The sequence below is a fragment of the Trametes versicolor genome (assembly GCF_000271585.1).
Source record: "Trametes versicolor FP-101664 SS1 unplaced genomic scaffold TRAVEscaffold_7, whole genome shotgun sequence".
Taxonomy (NCBI): Eukaryota; Fungi; Basidiomycota; class Agaricomycetes; order Polyporales; family Polyporaceae; genus Trametes; species Trametes versicolor.
This window is the reverse complement of record NW_007360327.1, coordinates 1,658,337-1,678,416: the sequence shown is the minus strand read 5'-3', so window position 1 is coordinate 1,678,416 and position 20,080 is coordinate 1,658,337. Positions and strand designations below refer to the sequence as shown.

The 20,080-nt window shown below is 58.0% G+C and overlaps 9 protein-coding genes across 9 annotated transcripts; 4 read left to right on the top strand and 5 right to left on the bottom strand.

The window, feature by feature from the left end:
• Positions 1-34: 34 nt before the first annotated feature.
• TRAVEDRAFT_126149 (calcium-translocating P-type ATPase) lies at positions 35-4,416 on the top strand (the record flags this gene model as incomplete). The annotated part of the gene is made up of 8 exons (XM_008041590.1): positions 35-823; positions 880-1,014; positions 1,067-1,484; positions 1,550-1,783; positions 1,845-2,659; positions 2,711-3,728; positions 3,785-4,142; positions 4,203-4,416. The coding sequence occupies 8 exons, from the start codon at positions 35-37 to the stop codon at positions 4,414-4,416; spliced, it is 3,981 nt and encodes a 1,326-aa protein (XP_008039781.1).
• Positions 4,417-5,582: 1,166 nt separating this feature from the next.
• On the top strand, positions 5,583-7,202 carry TRAVEDRAFT_38102 (endo-1,4-beta-xylanase C precursor; the record flags this gene model as incomplete). The annotated part of the gene is made up of 8 exons (XM_008041035.1): positions 5,583-5,756; positions 5,817-6,044; positions 6,111-6,328; positions 6,384-6,385; positions 6,444-6,464; positions 6,521-6,667; positions 6,728-7,032; positions 7,092-7,202. The coding sequence occupies 8 exons, from the start codon at positions 5,583-5,585 to the stop codon at positions 7,200-7,202; spliced, it is 1,206 nt and encodes a 401-aa protein (XP_008039226.1).
• A 348-nt stretch (positions 7,203-7,550) lies between these two features.
• TRAVEDRAFT_38101 (NAD-P-binding protein) lies at positions 7,551-8,789 on the bottom strand (the record flags this gene model as incomplete). The annotated part of the gene is made up of 8 exons (XM_008041034.1): positions 7,551-7,576; positions 7,631-7,685; positions 7,744-7,844; positions 7,898-7,913; positions 8,037-8,449; positions 8,511-8,602; positions 8,658-8,676; positions 8,741-8,789. 8 exons carry the CDS (start codon positions 8,787-8,789, stop codon positions 7,551-7,553), a joined length of 771 nt encoding a protein of 256 aa, XP_008039225.1.
• A 206-nt stretch (positions 8,790-8,995) lies between these two features.
• Positions 8,996-10,757, bottom strand: TRAVEDRAFT_29696 (uncharacterized protein). Its single transcript, XM_008040969.1, has 8 exons — positions 10,557-10,757; positions 10,284-10,496; positions 10,003-10,222; positions 9,863-9,883; positions 9,664-9,810; positions 9,300-9,604; positions 9,189-9,245; positions 8,996-9,133 (listed from the first exon to the last, which is right to left on the bottom strand). Exons 1-8 carry the CDS (start codon positions 10,728-10,730, stop codon positions 9,083-9,085), a joined length of 1,188 nt encoding a protein of 395 aa, XP_008039160.1. The 5' UTR covers positions 10,731-10,757; the 3' UTR covers positions 8,996-9,082.
• A 541-nt stretch (positions 10,758-11,298) lies between these two features.
• TRAVEDRAFT_169640 (uncharacterized protein) lies at positions 11,299-12,269 on the bottom strand. The gene is made up of 5 exons (XM_008041589.1): positions 12,242-12,269; positions 11,891-12,185; positions 11,712-11,837; positions 11,604-11,655; positions 11,299-11,550 (listed from the first exon to the last, which is right to left on the bottom strand). Exons 1-5 carry the CDS (start codon positions 12,253-12,255, stop codon positions 11,384-11,386), a joined length of 654 nt encoding a protein of 217 aa, XP_008039780.1. The 5' UTR covers positions 12,256-12,269; the 3' UTR covers positions 11,299-11,383.
• Positions 12,270-12,434: 165 nt separating this feature from the next.
• Positions 12,435-14,590, top strand: TRAVEDRAFT_169637 (WD40 repeat-like protein; the record flags this gene model as incomplete). The annotated part of the gene is made up of 6 exons (XM_008041588.1): positions 12,435-12,463; positions 12,514-12,717; positions 12,772-12,911; positions 13,043-13,890; positions 13,947-14,201; positions 14,261-14,590. 6 exons carry the CDS (start codon positions 12,435-12,437, stop codon positions 14,504-14,506), a joined length of 1,722 nt encoding a protein of 573 aa, XP_008039779.1. The 3' UTR covers positions 14,507-14,590.
• A 25-nt stretch (positions 14,591-14,615) lies between these two features.
• Positions 14,616-15,798, bottom strand: TRAVEDRAFT_169635 (translation initiation factor eIF3 subunit). Its single transcript, XM_008041587.1, has 5 exons — positions 15,722-15,798; positions 15,551-15,663; positions 15,213-15,480; positions 14,838-15,153; positions 14,616-14,771 (listed from the first exon to the last, which is right to left on the bottom strand). Exons 1-5 carry the CDS (start codon positions 15,732-15,734, stop codon positions 14,711-14,713), a joined length of 771 nt encoding a protein of 256 aa, XP_008039778.1. The 5' UTR covers positions 15,735-15,798; the 3' UTR covers positions 14,616-14,710.
• Positions 15,799-16,275: 477 nt separating this feature from the next.
• On the top strand, positions 16,276-17,577 carry TRAVEDRAFT_48713 (uncharacterized protein; the record flags this gene model as incomplete). The annotated part of the gene is made up of 2 exons (XM_008041144.1): positions 16,276-17,119; positions 17,186-17,577. The coding sequence occupies 2 exons, from the start codon at positions 16,276-16,278 to the stop codon at positions 17,575-17,577; spliced, it is 1,236 nt and encodes a 411-aa protein (XP_008039335.1).
• Positions 17,578-18,439: 862 nt separating this feature from the next.
• On the bottom strand, positions 18,440-19,781 carry TRAVEDRAFT_48712 (uncharacterized protein; the record flags this gene model as incomplete). Its single annotated transcript, XM_008041143.1, has 2 exons — positions 18,440-18,846; positions 18,917-19,781. 2 exons carry the CDS (start codon positions 19,779-19,781, stop codon positions 18,440-18,442), a joined length of 1,272 nt encoding a protein of 423 aa, XP_008039334.1.
• Positions 19,782-20,080: the final 299 nt, after the last annotated feature.

Sequence of the window (20,080 nt, the reverse complement as noted above, 5' to 3'; positions counted from 1 at the left end):
CCAGCACAGGCGGAAGGGCAGCATCGCGAGTTCCATGGACGGCAGCGCAGAGGGCACGGAGCCCGACTCGCACAGCATCACGCTGCAGCCGCTGACGCCGCAACACACCGGCGGCGACGCGAGCACGATCATGTCCCCGACCCAAACACACTATGACGGTGCGTCTGACGTGGACGGCAAGACCTTGCGTTCGCGCTCGATGAGTCGGTCTAAGGGCGACGATGACACCCATTCAGGGAAGGGCGCGGACGCGGGGGAAGAGGAAGAGCACGAGCCCCGTCCTGCGGTAGACCTTACCCAAGACGAAGAGATCGATGCAGGGTCGTTCCCGGTCAAGCCGTACTTGCTCGCGTCGCTCGTGGACCCGAAGAGCTTGGACGCGCTGCGGGATATGGGTGGCGTTCGCGGGCTGTTGAAGGCGCTGGGGACGCACAGGAAACACGGTCTCAGCAGGAAGGCTCTCGCGAAGGCAACGGACGCGTCTCATCACGCGTCGTTTGTGCCTCATGCGGACAAAGATGGCCGACCTGGCGCGGGAGATGAACCTGGTGCAGGGCAGGGCGCGTCGCAGCGTCATGACCGTCAACCTGAGACGGTTGCTAGCGACGTGCCCAAGCTGGTCCTCACCGGTCCAGGCGGTGAGGACGGCGGTGGCGCGCCGCTAGACGCGCCTGGCCCCGAGGACGACGATGCGGAGGACGGTCCCACTTACGATGCGGATCTGCAGGAGCGGCGACGCGTGTTTGGTGATAATACGCTTCCCACCCGTAAGACGAAGTCGTTGCTTCAGCTTATGTGGCTTGCTCTCAAGGATAAAGTTCTGGTGAGTGGTTCGAGCGTCGAACCGCAGTACTTCGCTCATAGAACGGGTGTGAACAGGTCCTCCTTTCCATCGCCGCAGTCGTTTCCCTCGCTCTTGGCTTCTTCGAGGATTTCGGGCAGCCGAGGACCGATGGTGAACCCCCGGTAGACTGGGTTGAAGGTGTTGCCATTATGGTCGCCATCATCATTGTCGTACGTGTCTCCGTGCTACCAGATTCCTATGCGTTCCTCACTGGTACTACAGGTCATGGTCGGGTCTATCAATGACTGGCAGAAGGAACGTCAGTTCCAGGTTTTGAATGAGAAGAAGGAGGAGCGTGGCGTCAAGGTCATCCGTGACGGCGTCGAGATGATCATCGACATCAAGGAGGTGGTCGTCGGCGACGTCGCTCTGGTAGAACCTGGCGAGATCGTTCCCTGCGATGGAGTCTTCCTTTCTGGGCACAACGTCAAGTGCGACGAATCTGGCGCGACGGGAGAGTCCGATGCAATTAAGAAGATGTCGTACGAAGACTGCCTCAAGGGTGAAGGAGCCAACGGAGGGGAAGGTCTGAAGCACACCGACTGCTTCCTCATCAGTGGCAGCAAAGTTCTGGAGGGATATGGCAGCTATGTGGTTATTGCGGTCGGAACCAAGAGCTTCAACGGTCGGATCATGATGGGTATGTCCTCTGCATTTCCGCTTTCCCGTTCCCGTAATGCCCCTCTAACATTCCGAAACACTCAGCATTGCGGGGAGATACCGAAAACACCCCTCTCCAGATCAAGCTGAACCATCTCGCTGAACTGATCGCGACGCTTGGTAGCGCAGCCGGCCTTATCTTGTTCACTGCCCTCATGATCAGGTTCTTCGTCCAATTGGGTACGCACAACCCCCAGCGGACGGCTAGCCAGTGGGGCATGGCGTTCGTCGACATTCTCATCATCTCTGTCACCCTCATTGTCGTGGCCGTGCCAGAAGGTTCGTACCCTCGTTTGACACGCGTGGTGGCCGTCCGTCTAATTGACAATCTCCCCGCTAGGTTTGCCGCTCGCGGTCACGCTCGCCCTCGCATTTGCCACGAAGCGCATGACGAAGGAGAACCTCCTCGTCCGCGTGCTGGGGTCCTGCGAGACCATGGCGAACGCGTCTACTATCTGTACGGACAAGACGGGTACGCTCACGCAGAACGTCATGACCGTCGTCGCGGGCTCCGTCGGCATCCACTGCAAGTTCGTGCACCGGCTCGAGGACAACAAGGAGCGCACGAACGCGGGCGAGGAGCCGGGCGTGAGGGACTCTGGCGCGCGCAAGCACGCGCAGGACTTCTCGATCGATCAGGAGCAGCTCACTGACACGCTCTCGCCGGCGCTCCGTGACTTGTTCAACGAGGCGATCGCGCTCAACTCGACTGCATTCGAGGACGTCGACCCGGAGTCTGGGAAGCAAGTGTTCGTCGGAAGCAAAACCGAGACTGCGCTTCTGAACTTTGCGAAGGAGAACGGCTGGGCGGACTACAAGAAGACTCGCGAGGCCGCGGAGATTGTGCAGATGATCCCCTTCTCGAGCGAGCGGAAGGCGATGGGTGTCGTCGTCCGCCTTCCCGGGGGCCGAGCCCGCCTCTACCTGAAGGGCGCGAGCGAGATCCTCACGAAGAGCTGCACTCGGCACGTCGTCGTCGAGCGGGGTTCCGCCGACAAGGACGTCCAGACGCTGGAGCTCGACGATCTCGCGCGCGACAATATCTCACGGACTATCATCTTCTATGCGAACCAGACGCTCAGGACAATTGCTGTGTGCTACCGGGACTTTGAATCGTGGCCCCCTGCGGGTGTACAGGCCGAGTCGGAGGACGAGGTACGCGCGTGTTCGTGTTTCAGCCGGTTCATCTGAGCTAACGCTGCACAGGTTCCCTATGCTGACCTCGCACACGAGCTCACTCTCATTGCTATCACCGGTATCGAAGACCCGCTGCGCCCGAGCGTCCGTGAGGCCGTCGCGGACTGCCACAGGGCCGGTGTCACGGTGAAGATGTGCACGGGCGACAACGTCCTGACTGCCCGTTCGATTGCGCTGCAGTGCGGCATTTACACCGCGGGGGGCATCATTATGGAGGGCCCCATCTTCAGGCAACTCGAGCGCGCAGATCTCCTCGAAGTCGTCCCCCGCCTCCAGGTCCTCGCGCGCTCGTCGCCCGAGGACAAGAAGTTGCTCGTCGAGACGCTCCGGTCGCTTGGCGAGATCGTCGGCGTTACCGGTGACGGTACCAACGACGGTCCCGCGCTCAAGACCGCCGACGTCGGTTTCTCGATGGGTATCGCTGGGACGGAAGTCGCGAAGGAGGCGTCGGACATCATCCTCATGGACGACAACTTTGCGTCGATCGTGAAGGCGATCATGTGGGGCCGCTGCGTGAACGACGCGGTGCGCAAGTTCCTTCAGTTCCAGATCTCGACGAACGTCACGGCCGTCATCATCACGTTCGTATCCGCTGTCGCCTCCGCCTCAGAGACGTCCGTCCTTTCGGCGGTGCAGCTGCTGTGGATTAACATCATCATGGACACGTTCGCCGCGCTCGCGCTCGCAACAGATCCCGCGTCGCCCGCGCTGCTCGACCGCAAGCCGGAGAAGAAGACCGCGCCGCTGTTCTCGGTCGACATGTACAAGCAGATCATCGGCCAGTCTATGTACCAGACGATCGTCACCCTCATCTTCCACTTCCTCGGCCTGAACATCCTCGGCCTGACGCACGGCGGCGACGCGACGCTGGAGAAGCACAACGACGCGGTCGTGCAGACGCTCGTGTTCAATATCTTCGTGTTCGCACAAATCTTCAACTCGATCAATTCCCGCAGGCTCGACAACCGTCTGAACATCTTCGCGGGCGTGACCAGGAATTACTACTTTATGGTCATCACATTGATTGGTTTGTTTGTTCGCTCACTCCCCGTTGTGTCTTGCTAATCGAACCCCCCTTTTCAGAGGTCGCTATTCAGATTCTCATTGTGTTCGTCGGCGGCGCGGCCTTCCAGGTGACGCGCATCGGCGGTCGCGAGTGGGGCATCGGTGTTGCTCTCGGTTTCGTTTCTATCCCTCTCGGTGCTCTCATCCGCTGCATTCCCAACGGCCCCATCGAGCGGTTGTTCATCAAGATTCGCCTCATGCCGAACCCGGAGGTGCTTCCGACGACCACACCGCAAGCCGAGTGGAACTCCGCGATTCGGCTCGTCCGCGACAACCTAAGCACGTTCTCGCACGTGCGTGGCGGACGCATGCGGGCTTCCTCGTACGTCGGGAAGAGTCGCAGTGCGCCCATTGCCCCTGAGTCCCGTGTCGCACTGTGAGTTTCATCGTGTGGTCTCGTTCCATGCAGGGGTCTGACTGACGGTACCTTTTACAGCCCGTCCATTATGACTATGGTTCCGACTCTCATCGCATCATCGATCGGCGCTGGCTGGGCCCCCTCATCACCCAGCGGTCTCTCCAACCCAGCGCAGTTCGATCCGTCCAAGTCTTCGGCCGCCCTCTGGGAAGGCAAGGTCCAAATCCACCCTGACACTAAGCCAGACGATCCGGTTATGCAACGCTGGGGCCCGCTTGCGCGAACAACGTAGACACAGCACTGGACTGCGACGCGGACACTCGACTGAGCTTGGACATACCCGGTGCCCCGCCGTGACGATACAACATTGAAGTAAACTGTAACAAGCACCCTCATCGCATAATGACTGCCCTCATGCACCATGCTCAGACGCACGCCATCGTATCATATGGAACCCCCCCTTTATTCGCTCGGCCGGCATGTCGTCGCGCTGCCCCGCCGCCCCTAGTTCTTCGTCTTCCCTCGTTTCCCATCGCATTCAAGTTCCCCGCATATACCGTTCTAGATGTTCACATTCACGACCCCGCACGTGTACATAACGATGCATCGCACGCGTCCCTGCCCTCACCTTTTTATTGCTTTTTGCGCGGCCTTTCGTCGTCCTTTCTTTTCCAGCATTAGTTGCGCCGATTGAAGGCGCACGCCCACCATGTTGATGATACTACATATGTGGCTCGTGGGCGATCTACAATGGATAGGTTTCCGCTTGCCTCCCGGCCTGTCCTCGCGACTCGCCAGCGTGCTCTTCGACATGCAAGTCGGACTTTTCTCGACTTTTCGGTGCGTCCGTCCTCGCTGCTTCGTTCATTCTCCTTTAGCCTGCGGCTGACCTATTCTGGGCATGAAAACATACGGAGAACGTCGTCGTGACCCGCAACCGCTGATGTGTCTTCCTCCGAGCAGGTATTTTTGGCACGAAGCGCATCATGTCGTCCGCCGTTGCACTCTGCCAGCGGCACATTCCCCCGAGCGCCGCCTGGTCACGCAGTGCGGAGCCGTGCAGCCAGTCTGCTGTTCCCGACATATGGCCGGAACTGTCGTTGTGTCGCCGCCGCCTTGCCCCGAGGAGCAGACGATCACGAGAACAAATGATTTACGCGTCCAGCACCCCCACCCCCACACGGAACGGACGCCAGGTGTCAAGCGAGGGCTGCTCAGAAGGCGCTATTCTGGGCTTCGAATTGGGAGCGCATGCTTTTGCCCGCTGTCAGATGCGGACGCATGCACCGTCCGTTTCATCGACGATGTTCCGCCGCGCGCGCTGTGCGCCGCCGCAGGGCGACCGCAGGGGGTATAAAGCGCGGTGGTGCCGAGCCTCTTGGCATCGGACAACCGACAGCAATTCGGCGAAACTCGACGCGACACTCGCACTCGACCTCGCAGCCACACTCGGACACGATGCAGCTCTCGACGACCTTCACTCTCCTCGCGGCTATTATCCCGTTCGCCCTCGGGCAGGCGGCTGAATGGGGCCAGTGCGGCGGCATTGGCTGGACCGGCGCGACGACGTGCGTGGCGGGCACCACCTGCACGGTCATGAACGCGTACTACTCCCAGTGCCTCCCCGGTGCCGTGAGTGGCGGTGCTGTATGTTCGAGACGTTTGACATGCTGACCGGTGGACGGTTTGTAGGCTGCGCCCGCGCCGACGACGACGCCCGTGTCGCCCTCGAGCCCCGCGACCCCGCCGCCCGCGCCCGCGCCGACTGGCAGCGGCCTTAACAAGCTCGCGAAGGCGGCTGGCAAGCTCTACCTTGGCACGGCGACGGACAACAACGAGCTCACTGACGCTGCGTATACCGCCATCCTCGACGACAACTCCCAGTTCGGCCAGATCACGCCCGCCAACAGCATGAAATGGGTGCGCACCAGCCCAGCATCGTATACTGCAACACTCCTTGCTGACCGTTGTAACGTTGCAATGTAGGACGCGACGGAGCCGACGCGCGGAACATTCACGTTCGCGGGCGGTGACCAGATCGCGAACCTGGCGAAGACGAACGGGATGCTGCTCCGTGGACACAACTGCGTGTGGTACAACCAGCTCCCAAGCTGGGTGGCGAACGGCCAGTTCACCACCGCAGACCTCACGACCGTCATCCAGACGCACTGCAGCACCCTCGTCAGCCACTTCAAGGGTCAAGTGTACGTGACTCTCTTCTATACAATTATTCTCTCGATACTGACCCCATTCTTGCAGTTGTACGTCTACGTTCGCACTTGTTGATGTTTTACGCATACTGACAAATGTGTTAAAAAGACTCTTGGGATGTCGTCAATGGTCAGTGCTATGACTTAAAAGTGTACTGTGTACAGTGTTCTGACAGTGATCTGCAGAGCCGTTCAACGACGACGGTACCTGGCGTTCGGACGTGTTCTACAACACGCTCGGCACGTCGTACGTCCCCATCGCGCTCAAGGCTGCACGCGCGGCGGACCCCAACGCCAAGCTATACATCAACGACTACAACATTGAGCAGACTGGTAAGTCTCCAACATCCACCTCTAAGAAATGATGCCGCTCACAACACACACACACTACAGGCGCCAAGGCGACCGCGATGTTGAACCTCGTCAAGCAGCTCATCGCCGACGGCGTGCCAATCGACGGTGTCGGCTTCCAGTGCCACTTCATCGTCGGCGAGGTGCCCCCGTCGTTCCAGACCGTCCTCGAGCAGTTCACCGCGCTCGGGCTCGAGGTTGCGATCACGGAGCTCGACATCCGCACGACGACCCCCGCGTCGCAGTCCGCCCTCGCGCAGCAGGAGAAGGACTACCAGACGGTTATCCAGGCGTGCATGAACGTCAAGGGCTGTGTTGGTGCCACTCTCTGGGACTTCACCGACAAGGTCTGTAGGCATGCTCCTTGCGCTAACAGGATATATCAGCTGACGCTCTTGTGGTACAGTACTCTTGGGTGCCCTCGACGTTCTCCGGCCAGGGTGCAGCATGTCCTTGGGACCAGAACCTCGTCAAGAAGCCCGCGTACACCGGTATCGTCAACGCCCTCAGCGCGTGAACTCAGATGGGTGGGTTTCGGTCTCAAAAGGTCTAGATGTGTACAAGTTTTGTTGTACGGTAATGAAAAGCGAGTCCGACTTTTACATCTCCCCCTTGTTGATTGTGCCTGTATTGTTTAGCTGTGAGGACACGGAGTTGTTTCGTAAGTGGCTAGCAGCGCAGCGTTTCAATGACCTTGTCACATGTGAGTCGTTTCTAGACAATTCCCGCGTACAGTGGGTGTTCGGGAGAGTGGTAGAGTGACTTCAGAGATCGGATGCTACGGAACAGGTAGATTTGCTACACTTTGAATACGATATTTACCAACCCGATGCCCCCTTGACTGCTTCTGTATATCGTACGCTGTTTACCACTTCTCGTGTGCAGGACGTACTAGGACGATATTAACATTCGTCAAGAACGCATGCTGCGCAGCGCATCACTCACAGTCGAGTTCCCAGGTCCAAGCCGATCGGTCCTGCTGTACCAGATACAGGTAGCTCTGCAAAAGCAGCGAGATTAATTGGGACCGGACTCCCTCAAGTGTCGTAAAAGCGCGCCTTCGCGATGCTGTCTGCATCGAGACGTACGTCTGGATCAGCCTTCCAGGCCTCCCCAGCCTCTCCTGATCGACGGGAAGCAGACAGGTCGGTTAGGATACCTAAGATTTGGAGCGTTATTTGGATAATCGGGCGGGTGGAATGTAGTACTTACTTCCGTCGATGATTACCTTTTGCGACGACGGCCGCCGTGAGCGAGTTAAGACATTGAACCCTAGGTAAGCACTGACATGTGCAACCTATTGACATTATTAGGTTCACGCAGTCTTTCGGGATAGAACGAGCCAGCTCACATGCATATTCTCCTTTCCAAATTCCTTCGCCAGACTCTGGCTCAGCGCACGAATGCCAAACTTCCCCGCCGCGAACGCGCTTGTGAACACATTTCCGCGCACGCTCGCCGTCGCCCCAGTAAATAGCAGGGTGCCCCTGCACCCCTGGGCATCTAGTGCATTCTCCTTAAACGCCAGGATCACCTTGCGGGCGAAGGCGAAGCCTGCAGTGACGTGCACTTCGAGCGAGGCTGTGATGTCTTTCTCCGTCACGGAAAGGAAGGAGCCGAAGACGTTTACGCCGACGTTCCAGAGTGCGACCCGGAGTTCCGAGGGCTCGTTCGTGGCCCACTGATGCTGCATGATCGAGTCGAAGACGGATATGACTGCCTCGTACGTGTACTCAGGGACGGGGAACGCAGCAACCTGTGCCTCTAAGTTAGAGTGGTCGGGAAGCATCGGCCGCATGTGTCGGGGGCCTGCATACCTCCTGACCAGACGCCGTGAGCTCTCCGACGAGGCGGTTCAGATGCTCAGCGTTGCGTGCAACGAGAGCCACGCGGTACCCTACAGCAGAGAACGCACGCCTGTAGGCTAATTATCAGGGGGCGATGCATGAGACGTATGTCCACATAAACTTACGCGGACGCCGCGCCGGTACCTGCATCGCGAGGTGTCCACCGTGAGCGTGGGTTCATTCGTATGTGAAGCAGCTGAGCACTGGCCTGTTCCATTTCCAATACCCGCAACAATCAATAGGGGCCGGGGCGTCATGTCTGGAGCACAGAAGAGACGAGAAGGGTGTTGAGCCACACTGCTGCACGTCGTGAGGCTACACAGATTTATCATGTCGATAGCATTCAGGGACGAGCATTGGGCGCATCACACACTTTTCTGGTGCACTTCCTTCATGGCTTCGCGGGCGGATCGATGAGAGCATGGGAGAGTCGTTGTGGGTCCATGTGAACATGCCGGAGCAAGCGGAAAACAAGCAGGTTGTGGTGCTCATAATCGATGGCTCATGTATAACGCTATGTATACGGCATAGGATCTCCCGATCTCGGGCCTCACGCCAGTGCCGCCGTAATGCCGCTGTATGCGGGCTTTTTGTTGAAGGTCTGACGAACCACAACGTGTCAATTGACTGTCCCCTGAACGCGGAAGACAACCTACCTGGTCCCAAGGCAGTGCCGCGCCCTGACCAGAGAACGTCGACGGCACCCAGGAGTACTGCCCCAAACACGTCAGCACCCCTGCTGCTCCACCCCAACCCAGCACACGCACCTTGTCCGTCCAGTCCCAGATCGTGACGCCCACACAGCCCTTCACGTTCATGCACGCCTGCACCACACTCTGGTAGTCCTTCTGCTGCTGCGCGAGGAGCGCGTCCGTTGCGGGGAGCGTCATGCGGATGTCGAGCTCCGTGATCGCGACCTCGAGTCCGAGCGCGGTGAACTGCTCGAGGACGGTCTGGAACGAGCCGGGGACCTCGCCGACGATGAAGTGGCTCTGGAAGCCGACGCCGTCGATCGGCACGCCGTCCGCTTGCAGCTGCTTCACCAGGTTCAGCATCGCGGTCGATTTCGCACCTATCGACGAGGGTGAGTGTGAGAGTTGTGCAGCGGCTATGACAGGGGTGGTGACCCACCGGTTTGCTCGATGTTGTAGTCGTTAATGTAGAGCTTGGCGTTCGGGTCTGCGGCGCGCGCAGCCTTGAGCGCGATAGACACGTAAGATTGGCCGAGGGTGTTGAAGAATACATCCGAGCGCCAGGTTCCATCGTCGTTAAAGGGCTCTGCAAAAGCGTTAAACAGATTGCTCGCGGGATCCAGGCCATGGTGATTTACCATTAATCACATCCCAAGAGTCTTTGAGGTGCAAGTCAGTATCGTTGTTACCTACGAATCTGCCAGCGGGATATGATACGCACAGCTACCCTTCCGTTAGCATTATGTATCACAATATACCGGCAGCCAGATCCGCACTCACATTTGTCCCTTGTAGTGCCCGACAAGGGTGCCACAGTGCGTCGTGATCACGTCCGTCAGGTCCGCCGCCGTGAACTGTCCGTTCGCAACCCAGCTCGGGAGCTGGTTGTACCACACGCAGTTGTGCCCGCGCAGCAGCTGCCCGTTCTTCTCTGCCAGGCTCGCCACCACGTCCCCGCCCGAGAAGGTGAACGTCCCGCGCGTCGGCTCCGTAGCGTCCTGCGGCACATGAGCTCAAGCGTTTGACCAGAGAACGGAGAACGGAAGGCGCCGCACGTACCCATTTCATGCTGTTGCCGGGGGTGATCTGGCCGAACTCGGCGTTGTCGCTGAGCTTGGCGACGTAGGCGGTGTCCGTCAGCTCAGGGTTGTCCGTTGCGCTGCCAAAGTAGAGCTTGCCCGCAGCCTTCGCCAGCGTGTGGAGACCGCTGACGCTCGGGGCGGGCGCGCCAGTCGTGACTGTGGAGCTGGGAGCAGAGGGCGCCGACGTAGCCTACATCATGGTCAGCATACCGCACGTTTGTGATTGAACACATGTGTTTCGTGAGCTTACAGTGCCAGCAAGACATTGCGAGTAGTAGGGGTTGATGACTGTGCACACCGTTCCCGACACACACGTCGTGGCGCCCGTCCAGCCCGTGCCGCCACACTGACCCCACTCCGGGGATTGAGCGAGGGCGTACGGAATGAGAGCGACAAACACTGCGAAAGACGCTGGGAGGTTCATGACGGGTTACCTTGGGAATGGAGTGAGTGCGCTCCTAGTGAACCGAGCCAGATGTCATCCTTTATATCATGCAGAGAGATGTGCAGGTGGTGAGGCGTGTCGGAACATCGTCGTCAAAATGATGGGTGTGCTTGACGAGGCTGGACGTCGCGGAACATGTGGAGGGTAGGTCATACACCGTCATAGCGTGCCTTAGCTACCTGCGCGCGGGGTAGCGTAGTGACCAGTGTGCTTCCGGAAGCAAGCGTTGCACATGCCCGAAGTTGCACTCCCGTTCTCGTGATTGCGAGCGGCCCGTGTCGTGTACGTACCAAATCCATGTACGGTCGACGCTTAATTCTCGGTGTGGGCGAGCGGTCCCAGCAGGTGTCTATCACAAGGTTGTTCGGAGTATCCTCTTGAGCCCTGTGCTATATCATTGAGCGGGACCGAAAGTAAGAGAGATGTGATCATGCTAAACCTGACCTACGCGAAGCTTACCCGTATGCTGGAGCCTTTCCAAGCCATTCACTTACCTGGTACGGCATACTGCGTATGCAGGTCTGCAGATTGAAGTTCGTAAAAGTGAGCCCATACATACGCGACAGCTGTGTCACAAGCCCAAGCTCTTGCCGATACCAGCCCAGCTCCGTACTACATACGCGACAGCTGTGTCACAAGCCCAAGCTCTTGCCGATACCAGCCCAGCTCCGTACTACATACTGTCCAAACAGTCCGACCTCTTCAACGCTCTGGAGTGCACTCTGTGACCTGTTAAGCTGCTGTTTGAGGACTTTGTACGGGATGTCGGGTGATCCAGGCTGAGTTAGCTGCACGAGTTCTAGGGTGGATAGTCAAGGACACGGAAAGCGGCTGGAGCAGAGGGGAATGTACCGGCGGAGGCATATGCGACGGCAGCGGCGGCGCGTTTCCGGTGCCAGGCAAGCTGTCCAGTGTCCCATGAGATGTCAGTGCGAGACCCAAGGGGGAGTATCATCTTACGCCAATGTCGTTGGAGCCAACGAGGTTGCACGCTTCGTTTGCTATGTGGATGTTATGCCGCACAGCAACTGACGGGTCAAGAAGGACAAGACCGCTGAACTTGGGCGCAGCAAGGAGGGCAAACGCCTGAGAAATCGCGCATGTTAGTTGTACGCGACGACGTAGTTTGAAGACCGCACCTCAGGTAGCTTTTCTAGCACGGGCTCATTCCAGTTCAGTCTGCTCTCCAGCAACTCCAGCAACGAGGGAGGGGAGCTCTTTGACCTCATGTTGAGCACAGCAGCCTCCATCCACGCATTGATGAGCGTTCTACGAGCATCGTCGCCGCCTCCAAAAATCGCGGTCACAGCGGCTTCCGAGAGCGGCTCTTTGTGTGGTTCAGGGAGCTGTAGTGCTGAACATGCGAGTGCTTCGCGAGTAAAGCCGTGCGTCTTCACGAGCGGGACAGCAAGTCGCAGCAGCTCGGTCCTGAGGCTTGAGACCAAACATTGAGGCAGTCCGTGCATTTCAACAAGAATCTCCTCGCTCACCTGGTAGCAGCCATACCGTTCTACGCCGTGGTCGTGGGGAAGGAGGAGGAGAGGAACACCTTCCCCGGACGCGCGCGCCAAGCTTGCGCGCCGTGTCATTGGTCACGTGGACGCACAGATCTGAGATCTGAATTTTGCGCTCCTTCCTGCCGCCGCGCGCTCCCAGTTGCGCCAACCTCCTTCCTCCTACTCGATGAGCAACCTCATCTCGTCTGTCGCATGGTGAGCGTCGTCCTGCCGGAGAGATAGTGTTAGCTAAACATGTTGTGCAGGGTGCGCAGAGGGATCGCGGCCCAACACCCGATCAAATACACCCTCGATGATCAGGAACTCGAGCGGGTGAGCGCGCTCGCGCGCGTCGAGCTCGAAGATGCGCGGAAAGAACTTGAGCAGGCACACAAAGCCGCTATTTCTATGGGACGGGGCGCCGAGGGTGAGGAGGCCGACGATGCAGATGAGGACGACGAATGGGTCGAGTGAGTGCATTGTTTCTGACTGGCGGGTGGGGTTTTGAGTGAACGAGCTTGAAGTGAAGACGACGCTGCGGCTGCGATGGATGAAGACGTGCCGATGGACGATGCCGCGCCCGGAGAACCTTCGGAAGCGAAACCCAAGGACGAACTTGACCAGTACAACTTGGACGATTATGATAATGACGATGGCCAGCCAGGTGCGTACAAGTTCTGGACCATCTCACAACAATGCAGAGGGGGCGTGTTGCCAAAAATTGTTGCGCGATCGCTTGACCACGCATTCGCCTCTCGTCGCACGGGAATCAATAAGTGCTGACCCTCCATCTAGGAATGGGACCCTTCAGTAATATCAAGGGCCTAACTTACTACCGGAATAACGACGAAGACCCCTACATCACACTCAAAGAAGACGAGAACGAGCAGGAGCGCGAGGAGCTCGAGGTCCTCCCCTCCGACAACCTCCTCGTGGTCGCCAAAACGGAGGACGAGATCTCGCAGCTCGAGATCTACGTCTACGACGAATCCGAAGAGAACCTCTACGTGCACCACGACCTCATGCTCCCCTCCTTCCCCCTCTGCCTCGAATGGCTCGACTTCCCGCCCGTCTCCTCCCCCGCCGCCCGCGGAGACACGCCCGCGCAATTCGGCAACTTTATCGCCGTAGGCACACTCGACCCGGAGATCGAGATCTGGTCGCTCGACACCGTCGAGGCGATGTACCCGGACATGGTGCTCGGCCGCCCGGACAAGACCGCCGCGCACATCCCGCTCCCGCTTGGGACGGGCAAGAAAAAGCGCAAAAAGACGAAGGCGCGGGCTGCATCGTCCGCGCACCACGTCGACGCCGTGCTCGGCCTGTCGTGGAACCGCACGCACCGGAATCTGCTCGCGAGCGCGAGCGCGGACCGCACGGTGAAGCTGTGGGATCTGACGCGCGACCCGACGATCAATGGGGAGGGGGAGGGTCAGGGTGCGCTCCGGAGCTTCGACGTGCACAAGGACAAGGTGCAGGCCGTGGAGTGGAACCAGGCGGACCCGACTGTGCTGCTCACGGGTAGTTACGATCGGACCGTACGGACGTTCGACTCGAGAGCGCCGGATGCGGGGGTGGGTGCCGTGGTCGGCGCGGATGTCGAGGCGTTACGGTGGGATCCTTGGGAAACCCACAGTTTCTACGTGAGCACTTTCTCAACAACTCCTTACGACCACAACGATTGAAGTTCGCCCGCTAGGTCTCGCTGGAAAACGGTCTCGTGTTAAACTTCGACGCACGGACGCTGCCATCGGACCTGAGCCTGCCCTCGCCCGCGCGGTTCACCCTCTCGGCGCACGACGGCGCGGTATCGGCACTCGACATCAACCCCCACGTCCGGGGCATCATCGCCACCGGCGGGACGGACAAGATCGTCAAGGTGTGGAACGTCACGGAGGACCAGGACCTCGGCAAGCGCCAAGTCAGCCTTGTCACCTCCCGCGACCTCGGCGTGGTGCGTGTCTCTACCCTACTGAAACGTTGCATGCAATTGTTAACGTGTTTGTTCTGCAGGGCAAGATCTTCTCGACCGTGTGGTCGCCAGACGACCCGCTCACGCTCGCGGCCGCGGGCTCAAAAGCCAAGCTCCAGATCTGGGACGTCGGCGCCAACCAGAACGCACGGAAGGTGCTCGGGCCCAAGGTCGCGCAGGCGGGCAAGGTGCTGAAGGAGAAGCCCGGCGGTGGTGTCATCAGCGTCGGGACGGACGACGAGGACAGCAGCGGCGAGGATGATGACGGTGAGGGCGGAGACGAGTAGGATCCTTATGTAGCAATGTTGTCAGTAGACTGCTTGTTTTGACTAGTATGCAGAGATACGATGATCGGCCGAAGAGTGCTCGCCCACCAATTGGAAGGGACTGAAGTGTGGGGAGGTCAGAATACATCTTTGGTTTGACTACGACGTAAGACTACAACATGCGCTACGCTACAGCTGTGTGCGGGTATGACACAAGGACATGTTCTACATGAAGTTGTCGTCGCCGAAGTCGTCCAGGGCTTCGTCGTATATCTTCGTATCGATCCTACAAAGCAAGCCGATGTCAGTATCAATTCCCTGCGCACAAGTCCCGCCACGGAGGGATACGCACTTGCTAGACGGCTTCGCAGCGCCGAGCGCGGGCTTCGCCGTAGCCTTGGGCTTCTTCTTGCCGGACGCCTTGTCGCGCTGCTCCTTTTGCTTCTCGTTCGAGAGCGTGGTGAGCGCGCTCGCGACCTTGCGCACCTCGACGTCGCGCAGCGGGTCCGCGAGCGCGCGGGCGTGGTGCTCGAGGAACGTCGCGTACAGCGGCTTGTCCATGTGCCGCCGCACGATCGTTTCGATGAGCCGGTCCGAGAACTCGATGAAGTCCTCCTTCGTGCGCGGCTGCGCCGAGATCAGCCAGTCGAGCTCCTTCGAGGACGTGCCTGTGAATCGTATGGATGCTTAATATTTAGAGTGCGCATGGTAGATGAGCGGGACGCACCGCCCAGCGCTGCGGAGCCGAAGAGCTCTGCCGCGTTGTTCAGGTCCGCCGCGAGCTCGCGCTCCTTGTCGCGGCGCGCCTTCTCGCGCGGGTCGAGCACCGCATCCGAGTCGTACTCGTCGTCGTCGTCACCCTCGGCCGCGCGCGCGGCCTTCGCGGCCTCCTTCTCTGCGAGCTTCTGCTTGAGCGTGCCCTTCTTCTTCGGGGGCGCGACGGGCGCCGCCTTTGGCTTTTCCTCCTCCTCCGAGGACTCTGCCTCCCAGTCGCTCTGATCGGTGATAGGTAAGGCACGGTGAGATCGGGTGTACCGTAAAGTCAAGGGTGTGTGATGAACGCACTACGGGGCCATCGTCCTCCTCGTCTTCACCCTCCCACTTGCTCCGGACGGGCTTCTTCGGGGCGGGGGCAGCGGGTGCGGCGGCGGCCTTGGGCACATCGTCGTCGGACGCTTCTGCACTCCTTGCCATGGTGAGCGGCGGTTATGGGATCGCATTGGTGGAGGTCCATACCCCAGTCAGACATCTTGCAACGCGCGAGAGCGGGTAATTTGGAGAGGGAGAGAGGAGAGTGTATAGACTAAGATGCAGTACGAGTGCAGCGGCTAATCGCAGATAGATTTGCTTCAAGCAGTGTGATTCGGCAATCTCCGATGCTGCTTCAAGATATCCTGCGCGCAAGTAAGGACTGTTGTCGACGTCCACCTTGTCCGCTCTCGCTTTCATCGTGTTATATTCTGTCTATATGTTTCCGCGCTGGCACCCGTTTACATGGCGTTACCTTCGTTATACGCGAGTACTCAGAATGTCTACTAAGGCCGCGCGCTCCCTCGTCGATGTAGCGATCCTGTAGTTCCTCCAAGATTTGGAAAATCTGGCTCCTTGACCGGAGTGTGAGATATCGAGGACCACAGGGAACTGCTACAACAGCGGTCTTGCGAGCCCAAAGAGACTTGAAGCTTGAGTACGTGAGCACACCCTGTATGCTGTCGTAGCCAATCTTGAGCCAATCCTTGAGCGTACTTCTCTTAGCGCCCACTGTGGTTTGCTTTAGCCCACCATGCACCATGGCCCACGAGATTGCGGACCTCATACTCGAAAACACCTACCACGCAGGAGCCTTTAACTCCCCCTATCCCCACAAAAGAACTCTTGCCACCTGCTCTCTCGTCTGTCAATCCTGGAGACCATTCGCCCAAAAACGACTTTTCGCGGAACTGTGGCTGGACATCAAAATCAGGCCCCTCGACCAATTCCTCGCGTTTCTCGAGTCTTCGCCGCACATAGCGGCAGCCATATGTTTTCTGTATATACACACCTTCATAACCAGGTCATCTCTAGCCGTTTCCTCCGACAGGTTCGGTGCTGCGCGCAAGCCTGAAGACCCCCAGGTGTCTCCCGTCCTCCTCCTGAAAGTCGCGGCCCAGTTATCCCCCAGGGCTCATCTGAAACTGGAGAAATTCACCCTACTCGGCTGGCCTAGTGACACTCCTCTTCCGACGACAGCTGTTCGACTTCGTATTCTCGGGCTCTTCAATCTGGCGTACAAACCTTTTCTAAAGCCTCAGACTGTCTCTTTCGACCTCACTAGCTTCTTCGAGCTTGACGAAATTCACGTCGTTGGCGGACGATTGTTTTCCACGATAGACGCTGCGCGGAAGCACGACGTACTCACTCTACCCCTTGCTATGCGTCCGATCGCACGGAGCGTCCACTTCCTTGGTTACGACCTCTTCGCGGCCTGCAACGTCAAATGCGGAGGCTTCGATCCAGAGCACCTGAAGAGGGTTGTGTTCTCCCTGAAAGACCTCGCCTCGCTGCAGTTGGCCTCGATGATGCTTCGTGTCCAAGGGGCCGGCATATGCGATGTCCACTTGGACGTCTCATACGGCTTCCCGCATCAAGGAACCAGTGAGTCTTCGTCGTCTTCGCACGCTTATCATCGATGCTAGGGGCTGATGACAATGCGACACTCAGGCCTCTGGAGCACTCTCGAGATAGCAGCGTGCGTTAACCTCGAGTCCCTGTGTTTCGATTGGCATCACATGGGCATAATACCTGGGACGCAGGAGCAAGACTTCCATGCTTGCAAGAGAATCGCTATTATCCTCGCGACCACGCCGCGGACCCTCCTCAGGCTTACGTTCTCCCTGCCGTTCATGCAACAACCGGATAGCCTGGACAATGCTTTGCGATGTCTGTCTCCGCTGATCGGCCAGGCCGTCAAGAAGTTCCACGGACTGAAGACAGTCACTGTGAGGGTGACGCGGTCGTTTGAGGCCGAGGAGTGTATCAACATCACGCGCAGTACGCTCCCGACGAGGCTCTTGGATAGCGGGGTGCTGCAGATCGAGGACATGCACTGTTAGGTTCGTTTCTGTAAGTTATGATCACCTTTCTGTGCGTGCGATAAGCGAATTAACGAGCCTTCAGAATGTACGCTGAGGGGGAATTCCACAACGTGTTGTAAAGATATCATCCTACTGTATACAATATCTCCAGTCCAGTCCATGTTTTGGGGCCATAGGATCCTGCGCGGGCGATTGTGTACAACGTGTGCGGATGCTAGCGCTGTGAGTCCATGACAATTCTCGGCGCACGACATTTTCTTTGAAACATGTATGTAGGGGCTGCCATACATCCGTAACTCTCCTGCTCCAGGCTATTTCGAGTGCGACGCCGCCTATGCTTGTCAACATGGTCTGTATTCAGTGTTATTAGAAGCAAACCATGACGTTCGTGGTGGACTAGTATAAACGGGCCCTTATATGATTCGTGCGACTGGTACACTTTTAATCAGGATGTCGCATTTGTTAACATCGACGGTTGACAGTCGGTTGGTGGAATATTCACCACGATCAGGCATCACCTCAAACCTAAAATGCGACAATAATATGGTACTTGTTGCCGGGGAGGTTACGACGTCCCAAGCGTGTTCAATGAAAGGCAGGGCAGGGTGTCCGGGAAAATGTGTGGGGTGAGCCCGGACAGTTTAAGGGTTATCAGGTTGCACCGGAGAGTTAGCGGTCAGCTGCCAGTGAGCATCTCGCTGACAGTACCTACTCTCACCTCAATTGCCGAACCACCTGGCTTCGGTGAATCACTACTGTGCCGCCCGGCCGGTTGTATGCGCTGTGACACACGGACAGTGGTATAAGTCTTACATACTCTCCCCTTGGTATACATCCTGAATAACCCGTTAGTTCGCTTTCGATATGCGCGGAAAAGTGTTCATAACTTACAGAAACGAAAGGGCTTGTGCTCAATTTGCAGCACCCCGTTATCCAAGAGCCTCGTTGGGAGCGTGCCTCGCACGACATTCATACACTCCTCCGCCGCAAACGATCGCGTCGCCATCACAGTAATTGTCTTCAAGCCCGGAAACCTGCTGACGGCCTGGTCGATCCGCGGAGCCAGGCATTGTAGGGTATCTCCCAGGGTTTCCGGAGTTTGCGCGTACGGCAGGAAGAAAGTGAGCCTGCGGAGGCCCTGCGGCGTGGACGCGAGGATGGCGGTGATCCTGTCGCATGCGTTCAAGTCTTGGTCCAGCGCTCCGTATGCGGTGCCCACGTGGTGCCACTCAAAACACAGAGACTCGAGGTGGGTGCACGCCGCTATGTCTAAAGTGCCCCAGAGGCCTGAGTACCGCATTGCCGTCAGCCGTTAACGATACAGAGCGTGTGGTGACCGCGAGGACTCAGCACTCACTGGTTCCCTGCCGCGCATCCGAGATGTCATAAGAGACTTTCAAGTGGACATCGCGTATCCCGCCTCCCTGGAAACGGAGCAGCACGGAGGCGAACTTCAACGAGGCGATGTCTCTCAAGGAGAACACCACGCTCTTGAGATGTCCAAGGTCGAAGCCCCCGCACCGGATATTAATGGCCGCAAAGCAGTCGGAGCCAAGGAAGTGGACGCTCCGTGCGACCGGGCGCGTAGCGACAGGGAGAACGAGCACGTCGAGTATCCGAGCGATGTCCGTCGTGGCACGCATCCCTCCGCCTACGAAGTGGATCTCGTCAAGATCGAAGAGGCTGGTGAGATCGAAAGAAGCCGTCTCAGGGCTTAGAAAGGGTTTGAACACCAGACCGCAGAGCGCGAGTATATGTAGTCGAACAGGTGCTGTCGGAAGGGGTGTGTCGGAGGGCCAGCCGAGCAGGGTGAATGTCTCCAATCTCAGATGAGCGCTGGAGGATAACTGGGCCGCAATTTTCATGAGGAGGACGGGGGACACCTGGAGCTCTTTGCGCTTGTCTTCGGGATGAGATTTCTCGTAGTCATCGGCCAGAGAGGATCGGGGATTGTAGGAGTAAATATACAGGCAACGTATGGCTGTCGCTATGTGCGGCGAGGACTCGAGAAATGTGACCAATTGGTCGAGAGGTCTGCCAAATCGGATGTCCAGCCGCAGCTCCTCGAAAAGTCGGTTTTGGGCGAATGGTCTCCAAGAGTGACAGACAAGAGCGCAGGATGCGAGCGTTCTTTGGCTTTGATGGGAGAAGTTGAAAGATCCGATGTCATGGGTGAAATTTCCGAGCATGAGGTCCACAATCTCAAGCGGTATGTGAGCCATGGTGGGCTAAGACAAACTGTGTAGTGGGCGCTAGTCCCGCAAGCAAGCGACTGTACTCATGTTCAAACATATGATCACATTGACTTGTACCATTATATCAACATTGAGAGTTGTGAGAGAGGGTCCCAGATGTTGTAAGTATTCTGTGTAAGAGAATCGAAGGCGCGTTTGGCACAGTACCAACGTGCGGTGTGCAATTGCGCAGAGAACGACGTAAAGTACATGCAGCGTAGCGGAGCGCCCGAGCCAGGTACAGTTTGCGTATGAATGTAATCAAGTGATAAACGGAATAAATGCGA